Source organism: Peromyscus maniculatus, chromosome 5 (genome assembly GCF_049852395.1).
Source record: "Peromyscus maniculatus bairdii isolate BWxNUB_F1_BW_parent chromosome 5, HU_Pman_BW_mat_3.1, whole genome shotgun sequence".
NCBI lineage: Eukaryota > Metazoa > Chordata > Mammalia > Rodentia > Cricetidae > Peromyscus > Peromyscus maniculatus.
This window is the reverse complement of record NC_134856.1, coordinates 56600409-56627614: the sequence shown is the minus strand read 5'-3', so window position 1 is coordinate 56627614 and position 27206 is coordinate 56600409. Positions and strand designations below refer to the sequence as shown.

General features: G+C 44.1%; 2 protein-coding genes across 7 annotated transcripts in view; one reads left to right on the top strand and one right to left on the bottom strand.

Moving 5' to 3' along the window:
• Spg7 (SPG7 matrix AAA peptidase subunit, paraplegin) overlaps positions 1 to 11448 on the bottom strand; it is a 57554-nt gene extending 46106 nt beyond the window's left edge. The window contains exon 1 of one of the 2 annotated variants that reach the window (XM_042277822.2): positions 11197 to 11448. In XM_042277822.2, the coding sequence (XP_042133756.2) occupies positions 11197 to 11307 (111 nt within the window). In that variant the 5' untranslated portion in view covers positions 11308 to 11448. The remainder of the gene's footprint in view (positions 1 to 11196) is intronic. The other variant, XM_076572276.1, reaches the window with a different exon arrangement.
• The window catches only part of Ankrd11 (ankyrin repeat domain containing 11), a 205201-nt gene that overhangs the window by 5998 nt on the left and 171997 nt on the right, over positions 1 to 27206 (top strand). For 3 of the 5 annotated variants that reach the window (XM_076572271.1, XM_076572264.1, XM_076572274.1), the window contains exon 1: positions 12088 to 12163. The exons of 1 other annotated variant lie outside the window; for it this stretch is intronic. The gene's annotated coding sequence lies outside the window, so the exon portion shown is untranslated. Of the gene's footprint in view, positions 1 to 12087; positions 12164 to 27206 lie in introns of those variants that run through there. One more of the 5 variants, XM_076572265.1, reaches the window with a different exon arrangement.

The window sequence follows — 27206 nt, the reverse complement described above, 5'->3', positions numbered from 1 at the left end:
CCCAGAAGCCCTTGGACTATGGCATAATCTGATCATTGTACCCACAGTTGCAGACAGCTGCAGAGTTCAGTCTATTGGAGCAAAGTCAGACAGATTGAAACCACATATTTGCTTAATAGTATAGCACCGGAATTTTGTAGATTGTTTGAATAAACAGATTCATATCTGTGATTTTGGGGAGATTTTGTTTTTTAGCTAAAGATTATTTTAAGAATCAGTCTCTCACTGGGCAGTGGTGGTATGCTTTTAATCCCAGCAATTGGGAGGCAGAGGAAGGAGGATCTCTGAGTTTGAGGCCAGTTTGGTCTACAGAGTGAGTTCCAGGATAGCCAGGACCACACAGAGAAACCCTGTCTTGAAAAACCAAAGCCAAAAACAAAAACACCCAACTCCTTCTCTCTGCAGGCCCCTCCCTTTCTCTGAGGAGACAGGATCTCCTATATAGTAGGAGCAATCTCCCTGCATTCTTAGTGTTGGGATTACAGGTGAGCACTGCCATGCCTGATACTTTATTGTTTTGTTTTGAAACTAGGTCTCCTTGTGTAGCCCAGGTTGGTCTCAAACTGTTGGTCCTCCTGTTTCAGCTTCTTGGGTGCTGGGATTACAGGTGTGTGCCAAGTTTAAGTTTGCTGTTTATCTAAACTGGAAGTTTCCTGTCTGAGTTCACTGCCCATTGGGAGGTCAACAACTGGCAACATGCCCTGTATCATTCCTCAGTGCTGCTGGAAGTTGGGTCAGTTACTGGCAAAGAAGGATCAGCTTTGAATGTCCAATGCACAGCCTGTGTATCTGAATATCTAGTTTGATATCTCTTCAGTCCAGGAGCACTTGATGGGGGAATAAGATATTTGAAGCAGGAAAGGATATGTTTGTCTGTACAAGGCCTCTCAGGTGGTTTTCAGTAAAACAGGAGTTTGTGTCCAATATCGACAGCCATTACTGCATGTATCCTTCTACATAGCCCATATCCAGTCATAAATAGAAATGTTATATGCTTGGGGGACAGCGACACTTGTCTTCCTGAAGGGTGAAGGTCCCAGGCCTTTGGGCCTTGTGATTAAGGTCATAGCTTGTTACTGGCCAGCTTGTCCAATACATCCATTGTTTTGGTCACTACAGGTTTTCAACAAATCAGAGGCAAATCAACCCTGCTGTTGTAGGTTTCCCATAAGCCACACTTATAGGATTTATGATTAGTGAGTATGTATGCCACACCCAAACCTTGTCTGCCAGTAGGCTTGCCTTTGTCCCCTCTGTCTGCTGGGAATTTCCAGAGTCTGTCTTCAAGAGACCACTGGCCCCTTCTGGTACTTAGAAATGCAGAACAAAAAAGAACAGGCCCAATGAAAGGGTTTAAGATGTGGAGGGATGGGAGATACCCAGAACTTCTGTTAGTCCCCAAATAAGGATTAAAGACACAGGAGGAACCAGGTGGTGGTGGGGCATGCAGTTAAACCCAGCACTGGCAGAGCCAGGTGGATTTCTGTGAGTTTGAGGCCAACCTGGTCTCTAGAGTGAGATCCAGGACAGGCACCAAAACTACACAGAGAAACCCTATCTCGAAAAACCAAAAAAAAAAAAAAGAACAAAAAAAGACACAAGAGGAAACAGTCGGGGATTCTGAGGCTGATTTTGGGGGACTTGGTGACAGGCCTCAAACTGATTACAGGGAATGAGGGAGTGAGGCATGCTGGAGAGAAAAGGAGGTTGAGAGACGACATGGAGATGGCTTTAGGAGAGATCTACTAAGGACTGCTCTCTGATGGACAGTACACTTCTAGGGACACTGTAGAAACAAAGTGACAGCTCCTATTCTTAACAACCTTCATTCTTCCAAGAGAAGAAACAAAAATAAGCTGGGTAAGCAAAGCTTAGCTACTTGGAAGACGGCAAGTGACTCCACAGATGAAGGCTAAGACATGGATGTCAGCAAAGACTTCAGAGGAGGAACTTTTAAATGTGTGGGCAGGCAGGGGATTTAGCTCAGTTGAGTGCTTGCTTAGCCTGCAGAAGACCCTGGTTCAATCTCTGGCACTCCATATCATTGGTAGTGGTGGCCCACACATGTAATCCCAACACTGAGGACTTGAAGAGGGCATGATAAGTTCAAGGTCATCCACTACACAGGCCAACATGGGATACATGAGACTCTGTGAGGCCAGCAAACTGAGATGGCTCAGTGCATAAAGTAACTTGCTGCCAAGCCTGAGTTTGATTCCTGGGATTAATATGGTGGAGAGAACCGACTCCTGGAAGTTGTCAGCTGACCTCTACTGGGTACATGGTGTGCATATACATGCACACATAAATAAAAAATGTGGGTGGACCTTAGGTGCATAGCACATGCTTAGGGTTTGTGAACTCCTTGGGTGCTGTCTGAAGTGCTGGCACACATATCCATGGGGTGAGTTATATGCTGCGAACTGTATGCAAACTATATATAACATATCTTTTTTTTTTTTTGAAATGGTATCATGTATCTTTGGTTTCTTTTGAACTGGCTTTATATCCAAGGACCTTGAATTTGTGATCCTTATGCCTTTGCCTCCCAAGTACTGTGATTACAGGAGTGCTCGGTCACACCCAGTTTATGCAGTGCTGGGGACTGAGCCCAGGGCTTTGTGTGTGCTAGTCAACCTACATCGTCAGCTCAAACTTAGTATTTTCATTTATTTAATCTTTAGATTTATTTATTTTAAATCATGTAGCTGTTTGTGTCTCTGTATGTATGTGTGTGCAGGAGAATGCAGTGGTCTGTGGAGGCCACAACTGTCAGATCCCCTGCAGATGAAGTTATAGAGGGTTGTGAGCTGCTTGATGTGGGTGTTGGGAACTGATCTCAGGTCTTTAGCAAATGCCAACTCTCCAGCCCCTAATATTTTATTTTTTTTCCATATAGGGTCTTGGTATGTACAACAGTCTGGCCTGCAATTCACTGTGTAGCCCAAGCTGGCCTTGGCAACTCAAGCAAACATCCTATTTCAGCTTTCCAAGTGCTGAAATTATAGGCAGGAGTCACTAAGCTGGCATCGAACTCTGTTTTAAATGTGTTATTTTGACTGCTTCATGAATAGACTTAAGAAAGGCCAATGGTGGACCAGTAGACAAAAGAATGTTGTAACAGGGAGTGAGGGGAAGTTGCCCCCTGGGCTAAGAAAAGTATGCAGAGGAGAAGAGCTGCCTTTCCACAGGCTCTGCGAGACAGGTGTCTCTACGTCTGTACTGTTGCTGGGCTGCTTTTTCCAATCTGCAACCTTAGGAAAGGACAAGGCCAGCTGAGGCCACCTTGAACTAGCTGCTGTGTGAGATGAGGGCGAACACTAGGCTAGGCTTGTGACAGTGTTCGATGGGGCTGGTGTGGAAGGGCAACAGTGTGCAGCGGCTTCCGATTCCTTATGACTAATCTCTTTGGGTTTTTTTTTTTTTTGAGGAGGGGAACAGGGTTTCTCTGTGTAACAGCCTTGGCAGTCTTGGGGCTTGTTCTGTAGACCAGGCTGGCCTCAAACTCAGAGATCCACTTGCCTCTGCCTCCCGAGTACTGGGATTAAAGGCGTGCGCCACCACTGCCCAGCTAATTCTAGCATTTAGGCAGAGGCAGAGGGCAGAGGTCAGGAGTCAGGATTTCTGGGGCTTTCTGACTTCTAGACTAGCTGAGAAAACACAAGCACCAAGTTCAGGGAAAGACCCTCCCTCAGGAATAGACGGAGAACAATACAGGATGCCTGATGCCCTTTTCTGACCTTTGCCTTTCCTTTCCTTTCCTTTTTTTTGGAGACAGTTTCTTTGTGTAGCCTTGGCTGTCCTAGAACTAGCTCTGTAGACCAGGTTGACCTTGAATTCAGAGGTCAACCTGACTTTGAGTGTTTGAGGGATTAAAGTGTGTGCTGCCACTACCCAGCCCTTTCCTAACCTTTTATATTCATGAGAGCAGGGGCCAGCACAGATACACATGTGCATATACATTCTTCACACACACATACATAAGTAGATTCATTTATTTTTATTTTATGTGTATGGGTATTTTACCTGCATGTATGTCTGTGTACCATATTGCATGCCTGATGCCCATAAAGCCTGAAGAGGGCATCAGATCCCCTGGATCTGGAGTTTCAGATGATTGTTACTTCAATAAATCCTTTATTTAAAAAAAAAAAAAGAGTTCCAGGGAATTGCAAAATGGTTCAGCAGGTAAAGTGCTTGCTGCATAAGCTAGCTTACCTGATCCCTGGAACCTATGTAAAGATAGAAGGAAAAAAATCAACTGATCAAAGTTGTCCTCTGACCTCAACATATGTTCCATGGCAGTATTTTGCTTTGCGGTCTAGGGATGAACCCAGGGCTTCCCCATGGCATATACTGAGCCACACTCCTAAATCCCTTCCTGTTTTCATGTTTCATTTAACTTGTTATTTATTATTTGGGTTCTAAGGCAATCCTATATGAAGTTACCTATTCATAACCAGAACAGACAAGCTATATCAAGTCCTATAGATGATGTTTACAGTGTATCTATACTGGTGTTGGGGGTTGGGGGTAAGTGAAGTACTTATCTAGGCAGAGAATACATTAGTCTCCTGAAGCAGAAACCTATCTGATCAAAAGATTATTTAGTCAGTCAAAACTTAAACACCAGCCTAGTGGTGGAGGCCTATGCCTTTAATCCCAGCACTCAGGAGGCAGAGGCAGGCAGATCTCTGAGTTTAATGCCACTGTGGTCTACATAGTGAGTTCAAGCTAGCCAGGGCTACACAAAGAAACCCTGACTCTAGCCGGGCGGTGGTGGCGCACGCCTTTAATCCCAGCACTTGGGAGGCAGAGGCAGGCGGATCTCTGTGAGTTCGAGGCCAGCCTGGGCTACCAAGTGAGTTCCAGGAAAGGCGCAAAGCTACACAGAGAAACCCTGTCTCGAAAAACCAAAAAAAAAAAAAAAAAAAAAAAGTTTAAAAGAAACCCTGACTCTAAAAACAAAAAACTCCCCAAAATAAAAAGTTAGTTAGGATAGTCAATTTTACTTTACTTTCCCCTCCACGCCTACAGTACTAGGTGATCTTCCTGTCTCAGCCTCTGAGGAGCTACAAGGCAAGCACCAAGTCATTCCCTTAGCCACTGTCGTTTGTTTTGTTTTCTGAGACAGGGTCTCATTGTGAAGCCCTGGTTGGCCTGGAACTCTCTGTGTAGATCAGGCCAGCCTCAAACTCCCAGAGATCCACCTGCCTATCTCCTGAGTGCTGGAATTAAAGGAGTGGGCTACTATGACAGGCCAACCCTCAGCCATCATTGTATTTTACCACAGTAAAATTTGGGGAACAATGCCAGGTGGTGGTAGCTTATGCCTTTAATCTTAGCACTCTGGAGGGAGAGGCAGGCAGATCTTGTGAGTTCGAGGCTAGCCTGGTTTACAGAGCTAGTTCTAGGACTGCCAAGGCTACCAAAAATCCCTGTCTTGAAAAACAAAACAAAACAAAACAAATTGGGGAGCAAAAACTATTACCAAAGCTGGGCACATTTGCTCATGCCTGTGCCAGCTACTTGGTGACTGAAGCAGGAGGACTGCTTGAGCTTAATAGTTCAAGTACATGTGTTTATGGGTATTTTGCCTGCATGTATGTCTATGCACCATGTGCGTACATAATGTCCTCAGAGGCCAGAAGAGGTCTTTAGGTGCCCTGGGACTAGAATTACAGTTACAAGACACAGTGTAGCTGCTGGGAACCAAACCTGAGTCCTCTGGAAAAGCACTGAGCCATCTCTCCAGCCTCCCCACTCCCCACATTGAGACAATGTCTGTGTAGTCCCAGCAAACTTGGAAGTCACTATGTAGGTCAGGCTGGCCTGGAACTCACAGAGATCTGCCTGCCTCTACCTACCTAGTGGGATTAAAGGTATACACCATCATAGTTGGCCACCGCAAAGTCTTTTTTGTTTGTTTTTTGAGATGGGGTTTCTCTGTGTAACTCCTGGCTGTCCTGGAACTTGCTCTGTAAACCAGGCTGCCCTCAAACTCAGAGATCTGCCTGCCTTTGTTTCCTGAGAGCTGGCATTAAAGATGTGTGCCACATCTTTCTCAAGATAGGGTTTCTCTCTGTGCAACCACGGTGGCTGTCCTAGAACTTGCTTCGTAGACCAGCCTGGCTTTGAACTCACAGAGATATGTCTGCCTCCTGAGAGCTGGGATCAAAGATGTGCGCACCACCACATAGTCTGAAGAATAGAAAGTATCTTGAGGGGTCTCCTCAAAATGATAGGGATACAGAAAAAACATTGAGTACAGTTTTAAGTGCTGGGGCATGGTTTGGTACTAGTAGGCTTGGCCTGAGATGAGTCTTGCTTTATTCTCCTACTCCCTCTCTTGTGGTATGGGAGGGCAATGTGCCACAGTGTTGTGGGAACTGGGGAGCAGAACCTGTAATCATTTATTGTGTAATGAGCTTTAGTTCCTGACTCTAATGCTAAGAATGCTGCTGAGCTGGGGCTGAGGCTGTCAGCTTACCACATGGCCACAGTGGAGGGAGCAGGGAGGGAAAGTACTAGAACATGGCCTGCTCCTTGCACTCTGCCACTTGTGTGGAAGAGGAAGCAGTGTCCCGAAGTTCAAGATAGGATAAGAGGGAGTCTCTTCCAGTCTCAAAGGTTGTGGGTATGGGGCCTGGGGAAGGTGCCTCTGCCTAGGGATAGGACTAAGCACACACAGGCTTTCTTCCCTGGGAAGGGGTGGCCTGCCATTCCTTGACACTGGGCCCGACTCAGTTTTCTCTTCTACCTTCACACAATTTCTTTTCTGCAGCCACAACCGACTTAGTTTAATGAACAGTTAACTTTTTTTTTTTTTGGTCCCAGCGAAGAGATATGTTGGAGCTGTTTACCTGACTTCTCCAACTTCACTCTTCAGTTTATTCTTCTTGCCTCTTTTCACAGGATAACAGCAGCAGTCTCCAACTTGGCCTCTTCCAAGCTTCTCACCCTCACTTGGTTTAAAAAAAATGGGAATTTGGGGTTTAGGATTAGGGTCTGGGGGAGGGGCTGCAGGTGCTATGTCAGGCTATATGAAGCTCCTGAAGCAGCACAAGGAGCAGGCCAAGGGGCCAGATGAGGAAGAGAAGGCTTGTAAGCAAAAACAAAAGGAGGAGTGCAGTCAGAGTCCTTTGAATAATTTATATAAACAGTTCACCATTTTAAAAATCTAGACAGTACGGTGGGCAGACAGTAGGTGCTTGGTTTCCTAAATGGAAGAATGTTGCCCATCAAGCCGCTGTGCCTCTGCCTCCTTCAGGACAGTGGTAAGGGTGCCTCTCTGGAGGAGCTGTGCAGAAAACATAATGGGAGCTACCAGGTGCCTGAGATTTCTCCACAGCTAGTTGGACAGGAAAAGAACCATGAGAAATCAACTGCAACGGTGTGTTTCACTTCAAAGTAACATATCTAAAATACTATAATAACATGTTATATATTTAATTTTTTTCTTGTGAGATATTTTCGTCTTTCCTTAGTTCTGAGTCTTTGAAATCTCAGGCCTATTTTTACCATTATGGTACATGCCAATCTGGACTTTGTTCAGTACAAAGATGTGGCTATGAGCTGTCTCAGTGGCAGCACAGATCCCAAACTTTGCTCAACTCCCCCAGTTAACTGTAACTTGTGGTCAGAAGCACATATATCAAATTATCAGTTCTTTAGAAAAAACTTAAAAAGCAGACCCTAGATTGAATTTTTCTTCTGTGTCTTTTCCCCTACTTCTGTTTTTATTTTTTATTAAAAAAACAACAACAGGACCCCACTATGTAACCATTACTATTGTGGAACTCTCTATGTTGACCAGGCTGAACTCACAGAGGAGTCTACCTGCTTCGGCTTCTCAAGTAGTGGGATTAAAGCTCCAAAAGCTACACAGAGAAACCCTGTCTCAAAAAACAAAAGAACACACAAACAGAAAAATGTGCACCATCATCTCTGATTCCTTTTGGTTTTAAAGTAATTTTAAAATTACATGTATTCATTGTATGGATGCATGAGTACCATGGCATGTGTGTGGAGGTCAGAGGACAACTTGCATGAGGTGATTCTTTCTTTCACCATGCAGGATACAGGGATTGGTATCCAGCACCTTTACCTGATGAGTCATCTTGCAGATGACTTGCTTTTGAGCCAAGGTCAGTGTGATGATGGACTGCTGGTTCCCACATGGCAGAGGTGATGTGTAAGCTTCCACAAGCTTTTTTATTAACTTTTTTCTTTTCATTTTTCTTTTTTCCTTTTCTTTTTTTTATTAATATATAAATATAATATAATATAAATATCACCTCTTTTTTTTTTTTTTTTTTAAGCAGGATGTCAGATCCAACTCCTCAGGCTTCCTTTTTAAGGACACTAATCCCATTCAAAAGAGATGTGAGGGGCTGGAGAGATGGCTCAGGGGTTAAGAGCACTGGCTGCCTTTCCTGAGGTCCTGAGTTCGATTCCCAGCAATCATATGGTGGCTCATAACCATTTATAATGAGATCTGGTGCCCTCTTCTGGCCTGTAGGCATACAAGGAGCCAGAATACTGTATACATAATAAATAAAAAAAAAATGAAGAAAAAAAAAAAAAGAGATGTGACCACAACTGGCCATAGCAGTACACTCCTATAATTAAGGAGACTCATGAGTTTGGACTATGTACAGCAGTATTTCTCAACCTGTGGGTCATGACCCCTGAGGGGGGTTTGAGGGACTCTTTCACAGGGTTGCCTAAGACCATTGGAAAAACACAGATATTTACATTACAGTTCATTATAATAGGATGATTAGTTATGAAATAGTAATGAAAATAGTTTAATGGTTGGGGTCACCACAACATGAGGAACTGTATGAAGGGTCAAAGCATTAGGAAGGTTGAGAACCACTGCTCTAGAGAGTTTGAGACCAGTCTGAATTATGGAGCATATCCTTTTCAAAAACAAAAACCAGGAAAAAGAAGACCACTGCTTTCATTATGTAACTAATTAACTTCCCCAAAGGCTTGCCTCCAAGTAACTATCAAACAGAGGTGTAAGCTTCAACGCATGGGTTTTGTGCATCTGAGGCAAGCACTCTGTCAGCTGAGCTGTATCTCCAGCCCCATTGTTTTCTTTTTTCTTTTTTTTGAAAGTGTTTCATGTAGCTGAGGCTGGTCTTGAGCCCCTGATTCTTCTAGGATCACAGATGTGCACCACATTGCCTGACTCCAGATCCAATTTCTCTAAATTTTAAAAAAGTTTTATGTGTATGAGTGTTTTGTCTGTATGCACATCTGTTCACCATGTGCATACCTGGTGTCCGAGGCTGAAGTAGGTGTTGGATCTGGAGTTACACACTGTTGTGAGCCATCATGTGGGTGCTAGGAACTGAACCTGGGTTCCTTGGAAGAGAGAGCGCTCCTAACTTAGGAGCCATCTGGTAATTCTCTTTTTCTTTCTTTTTAGTTTTCTGAGACAAAGTTTCTCTATATAATAGTCCTGGCTGTTCTGGAACTCTACTCTGTAGACCAGGCTGGCCTCAAATTCAAGAGATCCTCCTGCCTCTGCCTTCTGGCTGCTGGGATTAAAGGCATGACCACCACTGCCTGGCTCTAACCCTCTTTCTTTAAAAAAAAAAAAAAAAAAAAAAAAAACTATGGGTTGGGAAGACAGCCCAGTAGGTCAAGCCTGACTCCATGAGCCCTGAACCACATAGAGGTCAAAGGAGAACCAACTCCACAGAGTGGTCCTCTGACACCCCTCCCACACAATCTACACACTCCAGTAAAAACTCTTGATTTATTTTGTGTAGGTATTCATGTACTTTACAGGTTTCACATCCTCTTTCCTCGTGTTCTATGAAACTGGCACCGTTTGTTGTTCCCATTTTACCCAGGAAAATAACTGAAGGTTTGAGAAACAAAAATGTCCATGGTTACAATTACAGCTACTTATCACAAAGCTGGCATTTTGAACGCGGGTGGTTTTATCGTGGCATGTCCTCTCAACGCTATATGCTGAAAAAGGGGAAAGGTCATCTCCAAGGTCCATCCACTTTGGAATTTGCAATTCCAAATGTGTTTACACATTGTTTTAAGAGTTCAATAAAATACAGAAAAAACAAAACCCCAAAACCAACCAAATCAAATCGTCAAAGAGCTATTTCCAGGGCAGCCAAGGCTACACAGAGAAACCTTGTCTCAAAACAAAACAAAACCCCTAAAGCCCCAAAACAAACAAATAAGCATAAATATTGATTTTGGCCACATAGCTTTTCTGGTTTACGAGTACATAGATGCACTTAAGTAGGACAGGGACTGACTGGAAGTTTGATTAAACTTTTTTTACTTTTATGTGTATAGGTGTTTGTTGTGCCTGTATATATGTACGTATACCAGTGCATGTCTAGGGAGACGGTGTTGGATCCTCTAGAACTGGAGTTATGGATGCCGGGAATAGAACCCTGATCCTCTGGAAGAGTAGCTAGTGCTCTTAACTGATGAGTCATCTCTCCAGCCTCCAATTACTTTTAAAGTATTTATTCAATGTGTATTCTATATATGTGAATATGCCACACGTATGAATTCTTGAAAGGTCAGAAGAGGTCGTGAGATCCTCTGGAGCTGGAGTTAACGGGTATTTGTGAAATTGTCCAAGATGGGTGCTGAGAAACAAACCCTGGTTCTCTGGAAGGGCAGCAAGTGTTCTTAACCGCTGAGCCATCTCTCCAGCCTTGATTACTTGGTATTTTATTTTTTGAAACAGGGCCTCACTGTGTAGCCCCTAGCTGGCCTAGAACTCAAAAAATCCAGTCTGCCTGCCTCCTGAGTGCTGGGATTGAAGACGTACATCACCACATCCGATTACTTGATGTATTTTGAGACAATGTCTCATGTAACTCAGACTGCTCTTGAACTCGAAATGTACCCAACAATACACCTTGAGCTCCGGATCCTAGTGCCTCAGTCACTGCAGCGCTGGGATTATACCCTGTGCTTTGAATTTTCAGCTAATTTGCAAACAAAATCTACTACAGAAATCATCATTAAACTTTTCTGCGTTTTGTAATCAGTAAGGCACAGGACTATTCGACTTTGCAGCCTGAGGTTCGTCATCTTTCCTTGGTTCTATGAACCCTCGCGGTGAAGTTTCTTGAGCTGGGGGAGGGAGGCGGTCGAAGCACGGGGGTCTAAGGAAACCGACGGGTAGCGTCTGGAGCTCACCACATCCCGGCTGCTAACGTGGCTCTCGGTGCTCGGAGGGAAGCGCTGTCCAAGAACACCTCCAGGAAAGCCGAAACGCGGGCGGGGGCTTGAGCTACGTTTCTCCTTCATGGTCACCAAGCTGTCTTTTCTACTTCAAGAGCCTCCGGTCGGCTGGAGCCACGTTTTTTCGAAGCTCACAGACTTGCAGGCAACATGGAACCGCGTGCGGCCACACAACGCCTGCCAGAACAGCACATCTCTAACCTTCCGGCTCCTTCGACAACAACCTTGTTTCTCGATCGCGTTCTCATCACTTCCGGCACCGAGTAAAGCCAATCGTCGTACCTCGCAGCGCAAGACCCACCCTCTGGTATGGGAGGGCAGCCAATCTAGTTACCTTTTCCGCCTGCGTCTCGGAGACATGGATGCACAATTTCGGCCAATCATTCCCGAGACGTCTTCCTAGTCCCACCTCAGACCTGTTACGGAAGCCGTCAGGCCGCCTGCGCCCTTTCACCCCAGGATCGCATTTCCTCTCCGACGTGACGTGAGCGGCCCCTGCCGCTCTGCTGGGCGGGCCAATGGTGGCGGCGGATACGGCGAGCCAATGGGCGGGAGCCTCTCATGCGGCCGGCGCCCGCCGCAGCCACCGCTGGGTCCTGGAGCCAGAGGCCGCCCGCGATAGAGCGCTATGGACCGAGGGCCCCAGCCGGGGAGGCGCCGCGGCGGAGTCCGCGGCCAGACGCCCCCACAGTAGCGCCCGCGTGAGCACCGCCGTCCCGCGTGAGCTTCTGCGCGCCTTGGGCGGGCTTGCATCCCGCCGGCCCCGCACTCGCCGCAGCCCACAGCCCGCGCTCCGCCGCCGCCGCCGCCGCCGCCTTCCCGCCCGGGCCGCGCGGCCCGGGAAACGCGGCCGCGGACTGCATGGGCAGCGTCCGCGCCCCGCCGCCGTTCCGCCGCGGAGCCGCGTCGCCCTCGGAGCCGGGTGAGAGGCGCCGAGGACCTGGGGGTGGTGGTCGAGGCGGGCGCCGGGCGTTCCCGCGGCCTTTGCGGCCTGCAGGCCCTCCTCCACTGCCCGACGCCGCGGGTGCCCCGGGGCGGGCCGGGCGCCGCGAGAGGCTGGTTGGTGGGCCGCGGGGTTCCTTGCGGGCGGCCATGAGGGGCTGAGGGCGGGCTCTGAGGCGAGCCTCGGGGCGTCCCAGGGGTCGGGCGGCAGTGAGGGGCTGAGGGAGGGCTCCGGGGCGGGCCGGGGTGGCTGTGAGGATCGAGGGCGGGCCTCGGTTGAGGGGCGACGGTGGGCCAGTGGGTCTTGGGACTCCTTGAGCTCGACGGAGGGCTTCCGGAGGTCCCTGGGGTCTGCAGTGATGTGGGGCGCCGACCTCTGACCCTCGGGAGGGGCCCCGTCGCTGGGCTGGTGGTAGTTGTTATTCCCAGCGTCCCTATTATTATCGTGTTTTGAAATGAGAGCAGGCGGCCCTCGGGCTGCGAGCCGAGCCGGAGGGGGCGGGCGAGCCGGGGACCTGGAGCTGCGGGGTGCGGAGGCGCGCAGGCCCGAGTGGGGGCAGGAATGCGGGGCGGCGGGGGGCGTCTGGGGGAGGGGAAGGCGAGACTGGGGGCGAGTGGGAGGAAAGCGATGTAGGCGACGGCTGCAGAAGCAGCCCTTGGCCTCAAGGAACAATGTGAGACGTTGCTTGAAATGTTAATTTCCGTTCCTCATTTCATCATCCCCTGGCAAGGCGGTAGCGCTGTGTGTGTGTGTGTGTGTGTGTATGTGTGTGTGTATGTATGTGTGTATGTGTGTGCGCGCGTGCGTGTGTACGTGTGTGCAGGGTTGGCCTTGCCACATGGATCCAACCCCCTCACAGACGGATGTGCGGTTCAGTTCGGATGTATGTGGCTCGGTGTGGAGTCTTAATTTTTTTCTTGAGGCCTTCTTGATCTAGTGCTCCAGTAGGGTTTTCTGTTTTTGTTGTGTTTCTGGAAAGCTAGTCTAGCATAACCGCTTACAGGGATTTTGGAAGTCTTGTGAAGGTTAAGATGGTCCTCAGTAAGGCTGTATGCTCTGAAATCTCCTGGTTACATGGGTATAGTGCTCATGTTTCATAGTAGTTTCTGCAGTCATGGAAGTTTTACATCCACTTGAAAGAACTGTGTAGTTTTATAAATTTACCGATAGAAAAATCAAGTTTTGTGCTTATTTGGTGAGTTTTCTGTGGTCCTTTGGACACTGTCCCTAATATTCCATTCAACTGAATAAAGGGGCACAATTGTTGAACGTAAAAACTTACTTCGGCTATTGGGTCTTTAGGGGATGAGGAGACTTACTCAGCAAAACGTGTAGGTGATATGGGTTGTGGAAAAGCTATCGAAACAGTTACTGGGTTATGTGTGTGAGATACCCAGTCAGTGGTCTAACGTGCATAGTTCCATGGCGATCTCCAAGAATGTTACTTGTTGCCTTGAGACCTTCTTTTCTTGAACATTGGCTGCCCTGCAGACCTAGAGTTCTGTTTGTGTCTTTTGAAATGATTGCACAAATATTCTGATGTCACTTTGCAGCTATACTTAAACGGAAAAATGCCTTGCTTCACTTTGATTGTGACCCTGAATTGGATCTCCATATAGCTGATGTTTCCTCCCCCACACTTCATTCAGCTGTTGTTCTCCTTTCTGTAGTTTCACGCTTAAGAACAGGATCTCATGTGATAGGCTGGCCATCCTGAATGGAATGGGATGGGAGGGAACAAAGGCCAAGTTGCTATGACATTTTTCTCTTCTTTGTGCTTGCCTCTTGCGTTCCTTGAAAAGCAACCCAAAAGATACTGCTAAATTTGACCTCAGCTTGATTCTTTCAGGAGTGTTTATTTTTATTTTCCTCCTTTTTTTTCTTTCTGTAGTAAACAACGCACAACACAATTTACCAGAAGTTCTCTATAAGTATTACCTAGTTTTGAATTCCTCCTTTACAGTTCTAACTTTCTATCAGCCTTCTAACTTGCATTTTTCTGTTCGAGGCTTTTCTCTAGACTAGCCATGTTATCATGCTGCGCTACCAGAGCCTTTCATCTCACTAAACCAGATGGCTACTGATGACTAGTGGCTGTCATGTTAGCTATAATTACAGTGTTGATTCAGTGACAAGAAGAATTTTCTACAAATAGAGTTAAAGAACCTATGCTGTTTGTATTTAAGAATATTTTTTCTGGAAGCTTTGTGTGTGTGCCTTGGATACCTAAGTGGGTTTGACATAGTAAAATTATGTTCATCAAATATAAGAGGAGGGTTATTTTGCATATTGGCAGTGAGCCCATCATCAATTAAATAACATAATTAGAAAGCATCAGTAAATGCTGGTTCAGAGAATAATCTGCATTTGTTGCCAAAATAAGTGTTTTGATCTGTCCATTACCCCGTGTAAGTCCCTTCATCCCTCAAATGGTAAGTGTAATGGATGAGCTTCTCTTAATAGCAAGATATTTGCTAGTTAATAGGTGAAAATGATGATGCATTGCATGTCTGACCGCATGCTGTGACAGTTTGTTACTGCTGTTTAGGCAGTGCTCTGAGACTGAGCATGGCCCTTGTGATAACTTTAAACAAAAATCGAATGAACTCAAATAACTAGGAGTTATTGTCTTGAAATGTTTTCAGTATGTGTTCTCATTTGAATTTCAAATGGAATTTCTGTCCAATTCAGCTTTCTCAGTTTTGTCTTAAAGCTATATGAAAGAGGGTGTCAGTCCTTAGCTCCGGAACCCAGGCAGTTGGATAATTGGCATGGAAAGCCTTTTTAGGCTTAGGAAATGATCCACTTTAATGACTACTTCATTAATTCCTATAGATATTTTTATTCTTAAGTGGCTTGTTTGTTTGATGGATATTTGTGGTATCTCTTAAACTAGACTTGAATTCAGCTTTGTATTTAAATTTCTGTTTTTGTTCTGTACTTTTAAAATTATCATTTAATTATCCTGTCCAGTTTTCCTTGTAATTAATTTTTAAACACAAACACATTTTTTTGACAGTTTCAAGTATTCCATGCTGTCCTTGAACTCCTTATGTAGCAGAAGATAACCTTGGAATTCTGACTCTCCTCTTAACCACCACCCAATGCTAGGATAGTACAGGCATGTGCTACCACACAGGGCTTCCTGAAGACCAGGCAAGAGCTCTACCAGTTGAGCTACATATCCAGCCCCTCAAACCAAGACAGAGACAGAGACAAGAGGACAGAGACAGAGAATTTTATTTAGCTTGTAAATTTATTTTACACATATATTTATTTATATGCATTGGTGTTTCTGCCTTCATGTATATCTGTGTGAGAGTGTCAGATCCCCTGGAACTGGAGTCATAGACAGGTGTGAGCTGCCATGTGGGTGCTGGGGATCGAATCCGGGTCCTGGAAGAGCAGCCAGTGCTCTTAACTGCTGAGCTGGTTTGGTTCCCAGCACCCACATGGCAGCTCACACCTGTCTGTGACTCCAGTTTCAGAACTTCTGACACCCTCACACAGATATACATGAAGGCAAAACACCAGTGAACATAAAATAAAAATAAATTATATAAATATGACAACTACAGATAACTTTTTATGATAAGCATCAAAATGGTTATTGTGAGCTGGTGTATGTTTATAATCCCAGTACTTTGGTAGGGTCAGAATTCAAGGTCATGGCTGGCTACATAGCAAGTAGCCTGAGCTACTCAGGATTTTGTCTCAGAAAAGCAAAACGAGGGCTGGTGAGATGGCTCATCTGGAAAAGTGCTTGCTGCCAAGTCTGATGACTGATGACCTAACTTTGATCCCCAGGTCCTACATGGTGGAGAGAACTGATTCCCTCTAGTTGTCCTTTGACTTTTGCATTCATCCAATGGCACAGGTCCACAAACAAACAAACAAACAAACAAATCCCAAAAACTCAAACCCTTAAACCCCCACCCCCAAAACAACAGCAGCAAAAAACAAAACAAAACAACAACAACAACAACAAAAAACCCACCTAACTTTGATTCTATGACAAGCTTCTGCTAAGATTCTTGGCCCTGTCACTCTTAAAAGAATGGCTACCATGGTCTTTTGATTTCTAGATCAGATCTCATTCCTCATTCTTGGGCTTTGACATACTCATATGCTTGTCTGCTGAGTGCCCATTCTTTTCATACTCCTTCCTTCTGCTTTGAGTTTTAGTTCAGTATTACTTCCTCTCAATACAATTCCTTCCTCTGCTCTCCTCCCCTTTCCTCTCTTCCTGTCCTTCCTCCCTCCCTCTTAAGACAAGGTCTCATATATATCCCCGTGTGGTAGAAAATGACCTTGAATTTCTGATCTTCTGCTTCTAGAGTACTAGGGCAACTAGTATATCCTGCCACACCCTGTTTATTCCCCTGGAAATTGAGCCCAGGGCTGCTTGCAAGCTCTGGAAGCAGTTTCCTGGCTGAACTATATTCCTAGGTCCTTCCATTCTAGCCCCCCCTCTTCTTCCCTCCCCCCCCTTGAGACAGGGTTTCCCTGTGTAGCTCTGGCTGTTGTCCTGGAACTCACAGAGATCTGCCTGCTTCTGCCTCCCAAGTACTAAGTCATGCGCTGCTGCCACTACCACTACCCGGCTAGACAGGATCTTATATAGCCCAGGCTGATTTTGAACTGATTATGTACTGAGGACTGTCTTATATTTTTTTATTTTTAAAATTATATTTATTTATTAGTGTGGAAGACAAGGATCCTTGAATCATGGATCCTTCTGTCTCAACCATCCAAGTAGTGAGATAACTAGGCCTGGTTGTTATTGAAACTTAATCAAGGAAAGTGTCTTCCTACTTTAATAAAATTTGTCAACTATCTAATACTTGCTTTGATGTGTTCCCCCTGTCTTTTTCCTTGCTCCAAAGATGATGTTGTATGCTTTAATGAAGATAAGGATGATCTCATTGGTAACATTGGGCCAGCCCTGGGTTTTACAGGAGAGTCATAGAATTGGTTTAACAAGTATTTTTGGAATTGTTAAAAGCAGCAGTTCTGTGGGTAGAGACCCCTTTGGGGGTCCAACGACTCTCTCACTGGGGTTGCCTAAGATAATCAGAAAACACAGATATGTACATTATGATTCATAATAGTAGCAAAATTACAGTTATGAAGTAGCAATGAAAATAACTTCATGGTTGGGGGTCACTGCAACATGAGAAACTGTATTAAAGGGTCAGAGCATTATTAGGAAGATTGAGAAGCACTGGTTTAAAGCCTGTATATGGAAGTATATGAATAATTTTGATTGAGGGAATTGACTGGCTAGAAATATTATGTCCTGCTTCTCCATTAGTCTTCATTACAAATTTGCCTTTGTAGTTTAGCTGAAGATGTGGGACACGGCTTTCACAATTGATACAGAATAAGAGAAAGATAGAAGGTTATTTTTTTTGTGGTAAGAAAATTGCTTTCTGTGAAAGAAATTTTAGTAGGACTTTCTTTCAGGACAAAGGAAAAGTCTACAAGCAGTTTCTACTCTGATTTCCACACCTTTTCTTTTGAGGTCCCAGTGTTGTGGTTTAGTAGAGGCTGTGTGTATGAAGTTGACGTTGCTGCTCATGTGGAAGAAGTGTTTTATCTCCGTTGAGCACCTTCTCCTTAAAGGTGACATAAACAGTAGTTTACTGTTATAGTAGGGTCCTATGAAAACTTAAGCATTTTATGAGATAAGCTGTTTGGGTCTTTAATACCAGCAGGGAAATCTCTTGAGTTTTCAGGCCAGCCTGGTCTAGAGTTCCAGGCTGCTCAAAGCTGCATAGTGGAGTCCTATTTCAGAACAAGCAAGTAAACACCTCTCTTCCCAAACCTTTTTGGAGGGAAATATACCAAAGTGGAGTTGTATGTTTTTGTTTTCCCTTGTAGGCCTAGGTTTTTCTCTTTGTTTTTGAGAGGTGGTCTCATGTAGTTCAGGGTGGTCCCTAGCTCCTGACCATCTAGTTCTAGACTGTTTGGATTACAGTGTACTCTGCCATGTACAGACAGCCTTAAGTCAGTCTGTATTTATGTATTGTGTGTGTGTGACGTATAATTGATCTTTTTTTTAAAAGACAGGGTTTCTCTGTGTAGCTCTGGCTGTCTTTGAACGCACAGAGATCTGCCTACCTCTTCTTCCTGAGTGCGCTGGGGCCAAAGGCTTGCACCACCACTGCTCAGCTAAACGATCTGTTTTTATTTTCTTTATATGCTTATTTTGTCTGCATGTATGTTAGTGCACTTCCTGCCATGCCTAGGGCCTGTGGAGGTCAGAAGAAGGTGTCATGTCATATCTTCTAGAACTAAAGTTATGTACAGTTGTAAGCTACCATATGGGTGCTGGGAATTGAACTTGAGTCCTCTGTAAGAACAGCAAGTGCTCTTAACTGCTGAACCATAGTTCCGGCCCTAGGCTAATAGTCTTATATTTTCTAAACTTTTTTTCTTTTTTTTTGTTTTTATTTTACAATACCATTCAGTTCTACATATCAGCCACGAGTTCCCCTGTTATCCCCCCCCTCCCCTTTCCCCCAGCCCACATCCCATTCCCACCTCCTCCAGGGCAAAGCCTCCCCCGAGGACTGAGATCAACCTGGTAGACTCAGTCCAGGCAGGTCTCCCCTCCTCCCAGACTGAGCCAAGTGTCCCTGCATAAGCTCCAGGTTTCAAACAGCCAACTCATGCAATGAGCACAGGACTTTCTAAATTTTAAAACGGGAACCTGGTGGTTGGGATGTAGCTCTGTGGTACAGCACCTGTTTACCACGCTCTAGGCATTGGTTCCTCTGAGCACTGTGGTAGGAACATGTTTATATAATTGGCAAATGGCTTTTTTTTTTCTTATTTACTTATTTCACTTATTCAGTTAGTTATTTAGTTATCCATCCATCCATCCATCCATCCATCCAATATTTTTTTTTTTTTTTTTTTTTGGTTTTTCGAGACAGGGTTTCTCTGTGTAGCTTTGCGCCTTTCCTGGAACTCACTTGGTAGCCCAGGCTGGCCTCGAACTCACAGAGATCCGCCTGGCTCTGCCTCCCAAGTGCTGGGATTAAAGGCGTGCGCCACCACCGCCCGGCCAATCCAATATTTTTTGAGATGGGGTTTCTTTGTGTATCCCTGGATGTCCTGGAACTTACTCTGTAGACCAGGCTGGCCTTGAACTTAGATCCACCAGCCATGTGCTGGGATTAAAGGCATGTGCTACCACTTGCCCAACAGCAAACTTTTTATTTTTATTTTTTTAAGATCTTTGTTTTTGTGTAATTAAGCTGATCTCAAAACTTGTGATTGTCTTGCCTCAGCCTTCTGAATGCTAATTACAGATATGTACGAAGACACCAGGGTAGAAGTTTGCCTTTGAAAAAAAAATTATGTTTGGGAGATGGAGTCTTGAGTTCTTGGTGTTGGCTAAGTGTGCTGGGTTTGTTTGGGTGTTGTAGCAGGAGGGAACAGTCAGTTGGCTGTGGTTTGAACCATTGAGATTCAATTCTAGATTTGAGAAATACTATAGTTCTATAGCTGGTCCTGTGAGTAAAGAATTAAGTGGATTTTTCTTAACACAAATCTATGAGATTGTTCAGAGGCCGAAAATCTTGTGGACAATCAAGGGTGCTTCGGTGACTACTCCTTCCCTTCTCTTTGAAGCCCCAGGCTGTGGTGCTGTGCTGTTGAAGAAGGATCTGGTTGGGGACAGGTGCTATTTTAAAGGCATTGGCTTTACTTGCTGCCTAAGGCCAAGCCTTAAGCTTCTAGTCTTGTCCTGGCATCATTGTGGTAAATTATTATCTTGAAAATCTGTAGACATGCTTTTTCCATTTGTAAAGCAATCATGTGCATCTGTTTTATAATAAAAAAAAGTTGGCTATTTATTTATTTGGTTTTTGGAGACAAGGTTTCTCTGTGTGACATCCCTGGCTGTCCTGAAACTCAATCTGTAGATGAGGCTGGCCTCAAAACTCACAGAGATCCCCTTGCCTCCCCAGTGCTGGGATTAAAGGTGTGCACCAGCAGTTGGCTTTTTATTAAGCAAACAAAAACATTAACATTTTGACTATTTAGATAATGTTTTTAAATTTCAAGGTTAAGTAAGATTACACAGAATATTTCTGCTCACTACTTAAATTTAAAGAATAATCTTGGGTTGGGGAGTATAGCTCAGTTGTAGTTTGCCTGACCTCTCTTTTTTTTTTTAAATTTATTTTATGTGCATTGGTGTTTTGCCATGGGTGTCAGGTCCCCTGGAATTAGAATTACAGACAGTTGTTTACAGCTGTGAGCTGCCATGTGGTTGCTGGGAATTGAACCCGGGTCCTCTGGAAGAACATCCAGTGCTCTTAACCACTGAGCCATCTCTCCAGCTCCTTGCCTGGTCTCTTAATTGTTAAGAGTTTCATCCTCTGTACTCCCTCCTTCCTCCCAAAAAGGTGATGTTAGGAAAGGGTGAAATTGAAATTTCATTTATAAATGATTAATAACTATGATATCAGATTTTCATCTAAAAATAGACATCTGTTTTTTTCCTCCTAAAGCTGGAAGAGAAGTATTGAGAACTTTCTCTTTTTTTTTTAATATTTATTTTATGTATATAAGTGACCTGTCTTTATGCACACCAGAAGAGGGCGCCAGATCTCATTACAGATGGTTGTGAGCCACCATGTGGTTGCTGGGAATTGAACTCAGGACCTCTGGAAGAACAGCCAGTGCTCTTAACTGCAGAACCATCTCTCCAGACCAAGAACTTTATTTCTTATTCTTAACAGTTTATTAATAATATCAGGGCTGGAGAGATGATGGTTGAGTACTTAAGAGCATTGGCTGCTCTTACAGAGGACCTGCTTTCCTTTCTCAACATCCACATGATGGCTTACAAACATCCATAACTCCAGTTCTAGGAGATTGGATGCCCTCTTCTTACCTTGGAAGGTACCAGGCACACGAGTGGTGCACATTGATTGATACATTCAGGCAAGCCACTCATACACAAAAAAATAAAAATAAAGTTGTCCATTGCCTTCCTGAGTAGCCGAGGGCCTTGTGCATGCTATGCAAGTGCTCCACCAGAGTTACACCCCCAGCTTACTTGACCATGGTTCTAAATGGGGTTTTTACATCCTGCAGGACAGAAAATAAAAGACCTATGAAACCCCAAAGCAACACTTTTGAAAGAACTAACTGAAAAAATTATCACTGAGGGTAAGAACATTAGCTGCTCTTGCAGAGGACCCATGTTTGATTCCCAGCACCAACAAAGTGGTCCACAAATGTCTATAACTCCAATTCCAGGGGATCTGATGCCCTCTTTTGTCTCTACATGTGTCTAGGCGCCAGGCACATGCTTCATGCACAGACTTACATGCCGGCAAAACACTCATACATACATATGTATGTATATATATATATGTATGATTTATTTATGTATATGGGTGTTCTATCTGCATATATACTTGCATACCAGAAGAGGGTAGTTATCACATCCCATGGAACTGGTTGTAGACACTTGTGAGCCACCATGTGGAAACTGGGAATTGAACTCAGAACCTTTTTGGAAGAGCAGCCAGTGCTCTTAATGTATAAGAAGTTACTAAAATGGCTGATTAGTTAAAGGATATGCAGAGCAGGAAAAGCACCTTTCTGATTGGTTACATAGAAGAAATTTGAACTTTCAGATCAACATGCTTTGTTATTATTCCATGACTGCAAGGTTGATACGATTTTAAGGTTTTAGCCTTTGTGAGTCTCTTCGTTAGATTTTTTTTTGTGCTCTCTTGCCTCCAGTCTTTTTTTTTTTTTTTTTTTTTTTTTGTGGTGGAGAGAGTGGTTTGAGACAGGATCTGACTGGCTTGGAATTTACTATGTACACCAGGCTGGCCTTGAACTCACAGATCTGCCTGCCTCTGCTTTATGCCCTCCAGAGCTTATTAAATGTGCTAACGATGTGCTTTTTGCTTGTTTTTGGTGGTTCTGAGCCACTAAGTTTTAATTAATGTGTATGTGATGTATGTGAGTTCAGGTAATAGTGGTTATGAGCCCACTTTACATGGGTGCTGAGATTGAACTCAGGTCTTCTGGAACAGTATGTGGTTTTTTGTTTTGTTTTTTGTTTGTTTGTTTTTCAAGGCAGGGTTTCTCTGTGTAGTTTTGGTGCCTGTCCCGGATCTCCCTCTGTAGACCAGGGTGGCCTCAAACTCACAGAGATCCCCTGGCTCTGCCTCATGAGTGCTGGTATTAAAGGCGTGCACCACACCGGCCAGTGAAATTTACCTTTCTTAAGGAAGAAAAGGCTTACTTTAGCTTACCTTTTCAGAAAAGTAGAGAATCCATAATGGCAGCTAAGGCATGACATGATGATAGGATCAGAAAGCAGAGGCATTGTTCACATGCATTAAGAAGTGAGAGAAAAACAAACAGGAAGTGGGATGGGAGAGTTGATAGACTTAAAGTCTATCTCTAGTGACAAACTTCCTCCAGCAAGGTTAAACCTCCTAAAGGCTCCATAACCCCCAAATGGCATGACCAACCGAGAACCGAGTGTTCAAGTTCATGAGCCTGTGAAAGACATTTCTCATTTACATCACCATGGGGTCCATTGTTTAAGAGCCTGATAATGAAAATGTCTCCTTAAAATATATTCATTTCTGCCAGATGGTTTACTGTTCTCCATCCTAAAAGATGGCAGTAACACATCTGTAGCACTCACCGCTGTCCCTTTTTACTTTATTATTATGTGTATATGATATGTATATGTGTGAGGTGCATGTGTGCCACTGTGTGTGGTGAGGTCAGAGTTGAGTCTTTCTCTGTCCCGCTAGTGTACAAATATCCCACAACACTCTCCTCCTGCTGTATGCTTTGGGGAATCAACTAAGGTCATCAGGTTTGTGTGAGCCTTTACTGACACTTGTGATTGGACCTAGCTGAATACTCCATGTTACTCTTCTACAACTGATGAGTAACCTTAAATTCTTATTCAACATAAGCTAAAGAGAAAGAGCAGGATCTAGATGCTATTTGTTTTGTGCCTACCACATGATGCTTGGCATTTGGCTTGGATAGCTCTGGTCTCCTGGGGTTTACATTCTGGAGGGAGAAGTGGGCAGCTCAGTTCAGAAGAGGAAACAGATTGTTCAGAAAGTGACAGGTGGAGGTCAGAGAGCCTCAAAGTGGGCAATTCGGACCTCACATATTTTAGCAGAATTTTTCATATTAGTAGCTCTTATTTATGTCTAAGACAGTAGGAAGGGAGTTAGATACCTTTGGTATTTGCCCTCAAAGAATTTTATAAGTCAGTACAAAATGTAAGCTAAGACAGTAGAGAGGGAGTTAGAGACTTTTGGTTGTTGCAGATGCCCAAGGTCCTATAAAGGAAGAGTAGAGATCCATGTGTTCAGATATAGGTAAATTAACCTTGGGTTTGGTTTTGTTTTCTGCCTCCTGTAGTTTCTTTCTATTCATGTCAGAACATAGATAGTTAATATTTGCTTGAAAAGGATTGGTCTTGAAAGGTCTACTTTTAAAAAGGTTTATATAAGTCAGAGAAAATGGTAATACCTGGCAGGACATAATATTTTATGCAAAAAAAACATTTAATCTATTTAATCCAGACTAAATTTAAGAGTGAAGCTGGGCCGGTGGTGGCACACACCTTTCCTCCCAGCACTCGGAAGGCAGAGGCAGGCGGATCTCTGTGAGTTCAAGGCCAGCCTGGGCTACCAAGTGAGTTCCAGGAAAGGCGCAAAGCTACACAGAGAAACCCTGTCTAGAAAAACTTTAAAAAAAAAAAAAAAAAAATTAAGAGTGAACAGTTGTGTGGTTTTTTTTTTTCTTTCTTTCTTTCTTTTTTTTTTTTTTGGACAGGGTTTCTCTGTGTAACAGTCCTGGGTGTCCTGGAACTGACCAAGCCATCCTTGAACTCAGATCCACCTGCCTCTGCCTCCCAAGTGCTGGGATTAAAGGTGTATGTACTCCACCATGCCTTGCATATAGTGAGCATTCTTGTTACCTCAAGTCAATAGGATGCAGTTATTTTCCTGATTGTGATCTTCAGTCTGCTGTCGCCTGCATTCAGGTCTAAGTAGCTTTGGAGTTTCTGGTTTGGTGGGTGGCTCTCATAGCAGTTCTGTTTCTGTCAGGGCTCTGAGTCTTGCTTAGCATAATTACAGATGAGGAAATAAAGGAGAACAGAAGGACAGGGAAATAGATGACCCACCTGAAACTGCACAGTATTGAAACATTAGATAGTACTGAGCCCTATATTTGCTTTGTGCTTTCTGATTTCTCTTTTCACTGAAAGGCAGCACTTTGTGGCTTTCTGGTATGTCTGGATGGCTAGAGTCACTTTTAGGTGATTGGGCATCCATTGTGGGCTTTTGTTTTTTGTTTTGTTTTGTTTTTCAAGACAGGTTTTCTTTCTCTGTGTAACAGTCCTGGGTGCCCTGGGATTCACTTTGTAGACCAGGCTGGCCTTGAACTCACAGAGATCTGCCTGGCTCTGCCTCTTGAGTGTGTACCACTACCACACCCGACTTGTTATTTGTCTTTTCTTACTATGTAGCCTTAGCTGGCTGGAACCTGCTATGTAGAACAAACAACAGGCTGTTCTCAAACCCATAGGTATCCACCTTTCTCTGCGAGTGCTGGAATCAAAGGCATGTGCCACGGCCACACCTAGCCAAATAAGAGTTTTGAAACAAGCTCTATGGTGTTGACACTTAAGTGACTGATGGACCCAGGATGATTCAATTCCTAGGTGGGCAGACAGGCAGAAATGGCAATGTAAATTTTCATCCTACCTTTCAAAATTTATTTATTTATTGAGTGACAAGGCTTCACTATGTAGCTCTGGCTGGCCTGGAACTCACAGAGTTCTGCTGCTTCTGCCTCTGGCGTGCTGGGATTAAGGTGTGTGCAACCATGCCTGGCTAGCAGTATACATTTTATTTAAAAAATAAAAAGACATTTATTTTACCTTATGTGTATGAATGCTTTCCCTGAATGTATGAATGTGCACATGTGTGCACCTGGTGCTCAAGGAGGTTAGAAGAGGGCATGATACCGGAGTTAGGAGTAGTTGTGAGCCCCTTGTGGGTGCTGAAAACTAAGCCCAGGTCCTCTGCAAGAGCAGCAAGAGTTAACTACTGAGCCATTTAAAGTTAAAATATTTTAAAACTTAGGAGTTTTTCTGGAATATTCCATGCAATACTTACAGATGATGAGGGCACTATTGTAAATGTGGCAGTTTGACATTGCTTGAAGAGGCTGTAGGATACCCTTGGCTCTTTAAAGTCTTCTCAGAACTGTTTCCCTTTGTCAACAACCATCCATTTTACTTTTTTCAGAGAGACTGTGCTGGTTATTTCCCCATCACAGTTGCTAATCCAGCATTGCTGCCCTACTCACTGGACTGGATTGGATTTAAAAACTCCTTTTAGTGGAGTAGGTGGTGGTTTCCCTGGAGCTCTGCTACAGTGAGAATGGAGAGGAAGGGCCCTGGGGTCAGCTGTCCTGCTTGGCCTTTTTTCTTTTTTTCTTTTTTTGCCCCAGCAAGCTGGCTCTTTTTTTTTTTTTTTTTTTTTTTTTTTTTTTTTTGCACTTTTGAATGCTTTTGAGGGCTATGTTTTCAGTGAGTGAAATTAAATAAAAAATGCTTTAAGACAAGTGGGCTTATCAAAGCTGTTTGTTTTTTTGCAGCTGGGGCTGAAGGCAGTTCTCCCTGGTCTGTTAAGATGAAAGGAAACCTGCTTCCATCCTCAGACTCTGAGGCTAGAGTTGTCAAAGACTTAAAATATTATGGGACATTCTTAAATAATAGGTTCAGGGAATTATATATTTAATATTGTGATACCAAGCTTTACTTTTGAAAATGGAACCTCTTACTTCCTGGGGGAAACTAGAATTAGGTTGTGGGTGTGAAATGGGAGTGGTGAGATTTGTTGCAAATGGAATAATTTATTGGTAATATATTTCCTTTGTGTGTAGCCTATCATGTGGGTGTTGCTTCCAGCTCACATTTACATTAAAAGTGACTTGTCCAAACTAGGTACAATGGTTTATGCAATTTCAGTACTTGGGGAGGCTGAGGCTTCTAGGAGGGATGCCAAGAGTTTGGGGTAAGACAACAGTACATTCCTCAAGTGCCCCCCAACAAATAAAAGAAACAGGTGCAGAGGTTTTCTAGTGAGGAGCTGGAGAGCTAGAACTGGAACTCATGTCCTTTATGAATAGGATAGTTTTTAGACTTCCTATGTAGATACTTGTCATTAGTGACCAAGTTTGCTTGTACTTCTGTGAATGCAGCTGTCATTTAATTAGATGTAGAGGTGATAGAACATGAGCTAGATGGCTCAGTGAGTAGGGGCACTTACTTACCATCAAGATGACCTGAGTACAGTCTTTGAGAGCCACAGGGTTGAAGGAGAGAACTGACTGCCGCAAGTTGTCCTCTGGCAGCCAGATATGAATCTTGTCATTGACACCCCCCCCCAATATGTTTAACAAAAAAGAAATGGAGAAAATTACCAGATGAGAATCAGGTTACAAATTCACAATTTGACTCAGGCCTAGCTTATGACTCAAAGACAGTCTGTCACTATGAATAGTTGATACTGGTGTTAATCTCTTCTTCCTCCCTACTTTCCATCTCTTCTATGGATTTATGCTTTAGTACTGAGCCTTTTATTTTGAATTAGGGTCTTACCTAATAAAATGCTCAAGGAGACCGTGAACTTCTTAGCCATAGACATGTACTAACGTGGCTAACCTGATACTAATTCCCATTTCTTTTCTTATTTTTTTTTTTCCCCCTTGAGACAGTTGCTCTGTGTAGCTTTGGAATCTGCCCTGGAACTCTGTAGACAAGGATAGCCTGGAACTCACAGAGATCAGTCTGCCTCTCCATTCCAAGTGCTGGGAATAAAGGCGTGAGCCACCACTGCCCTGCTTTAAGGTTTCATTCTTTTGAGTGCCAGGCTTGGTGGCACATACCTCTAATCCCAGTGCTTAGGGGACTGAGTTAGGACAATTGGGAATT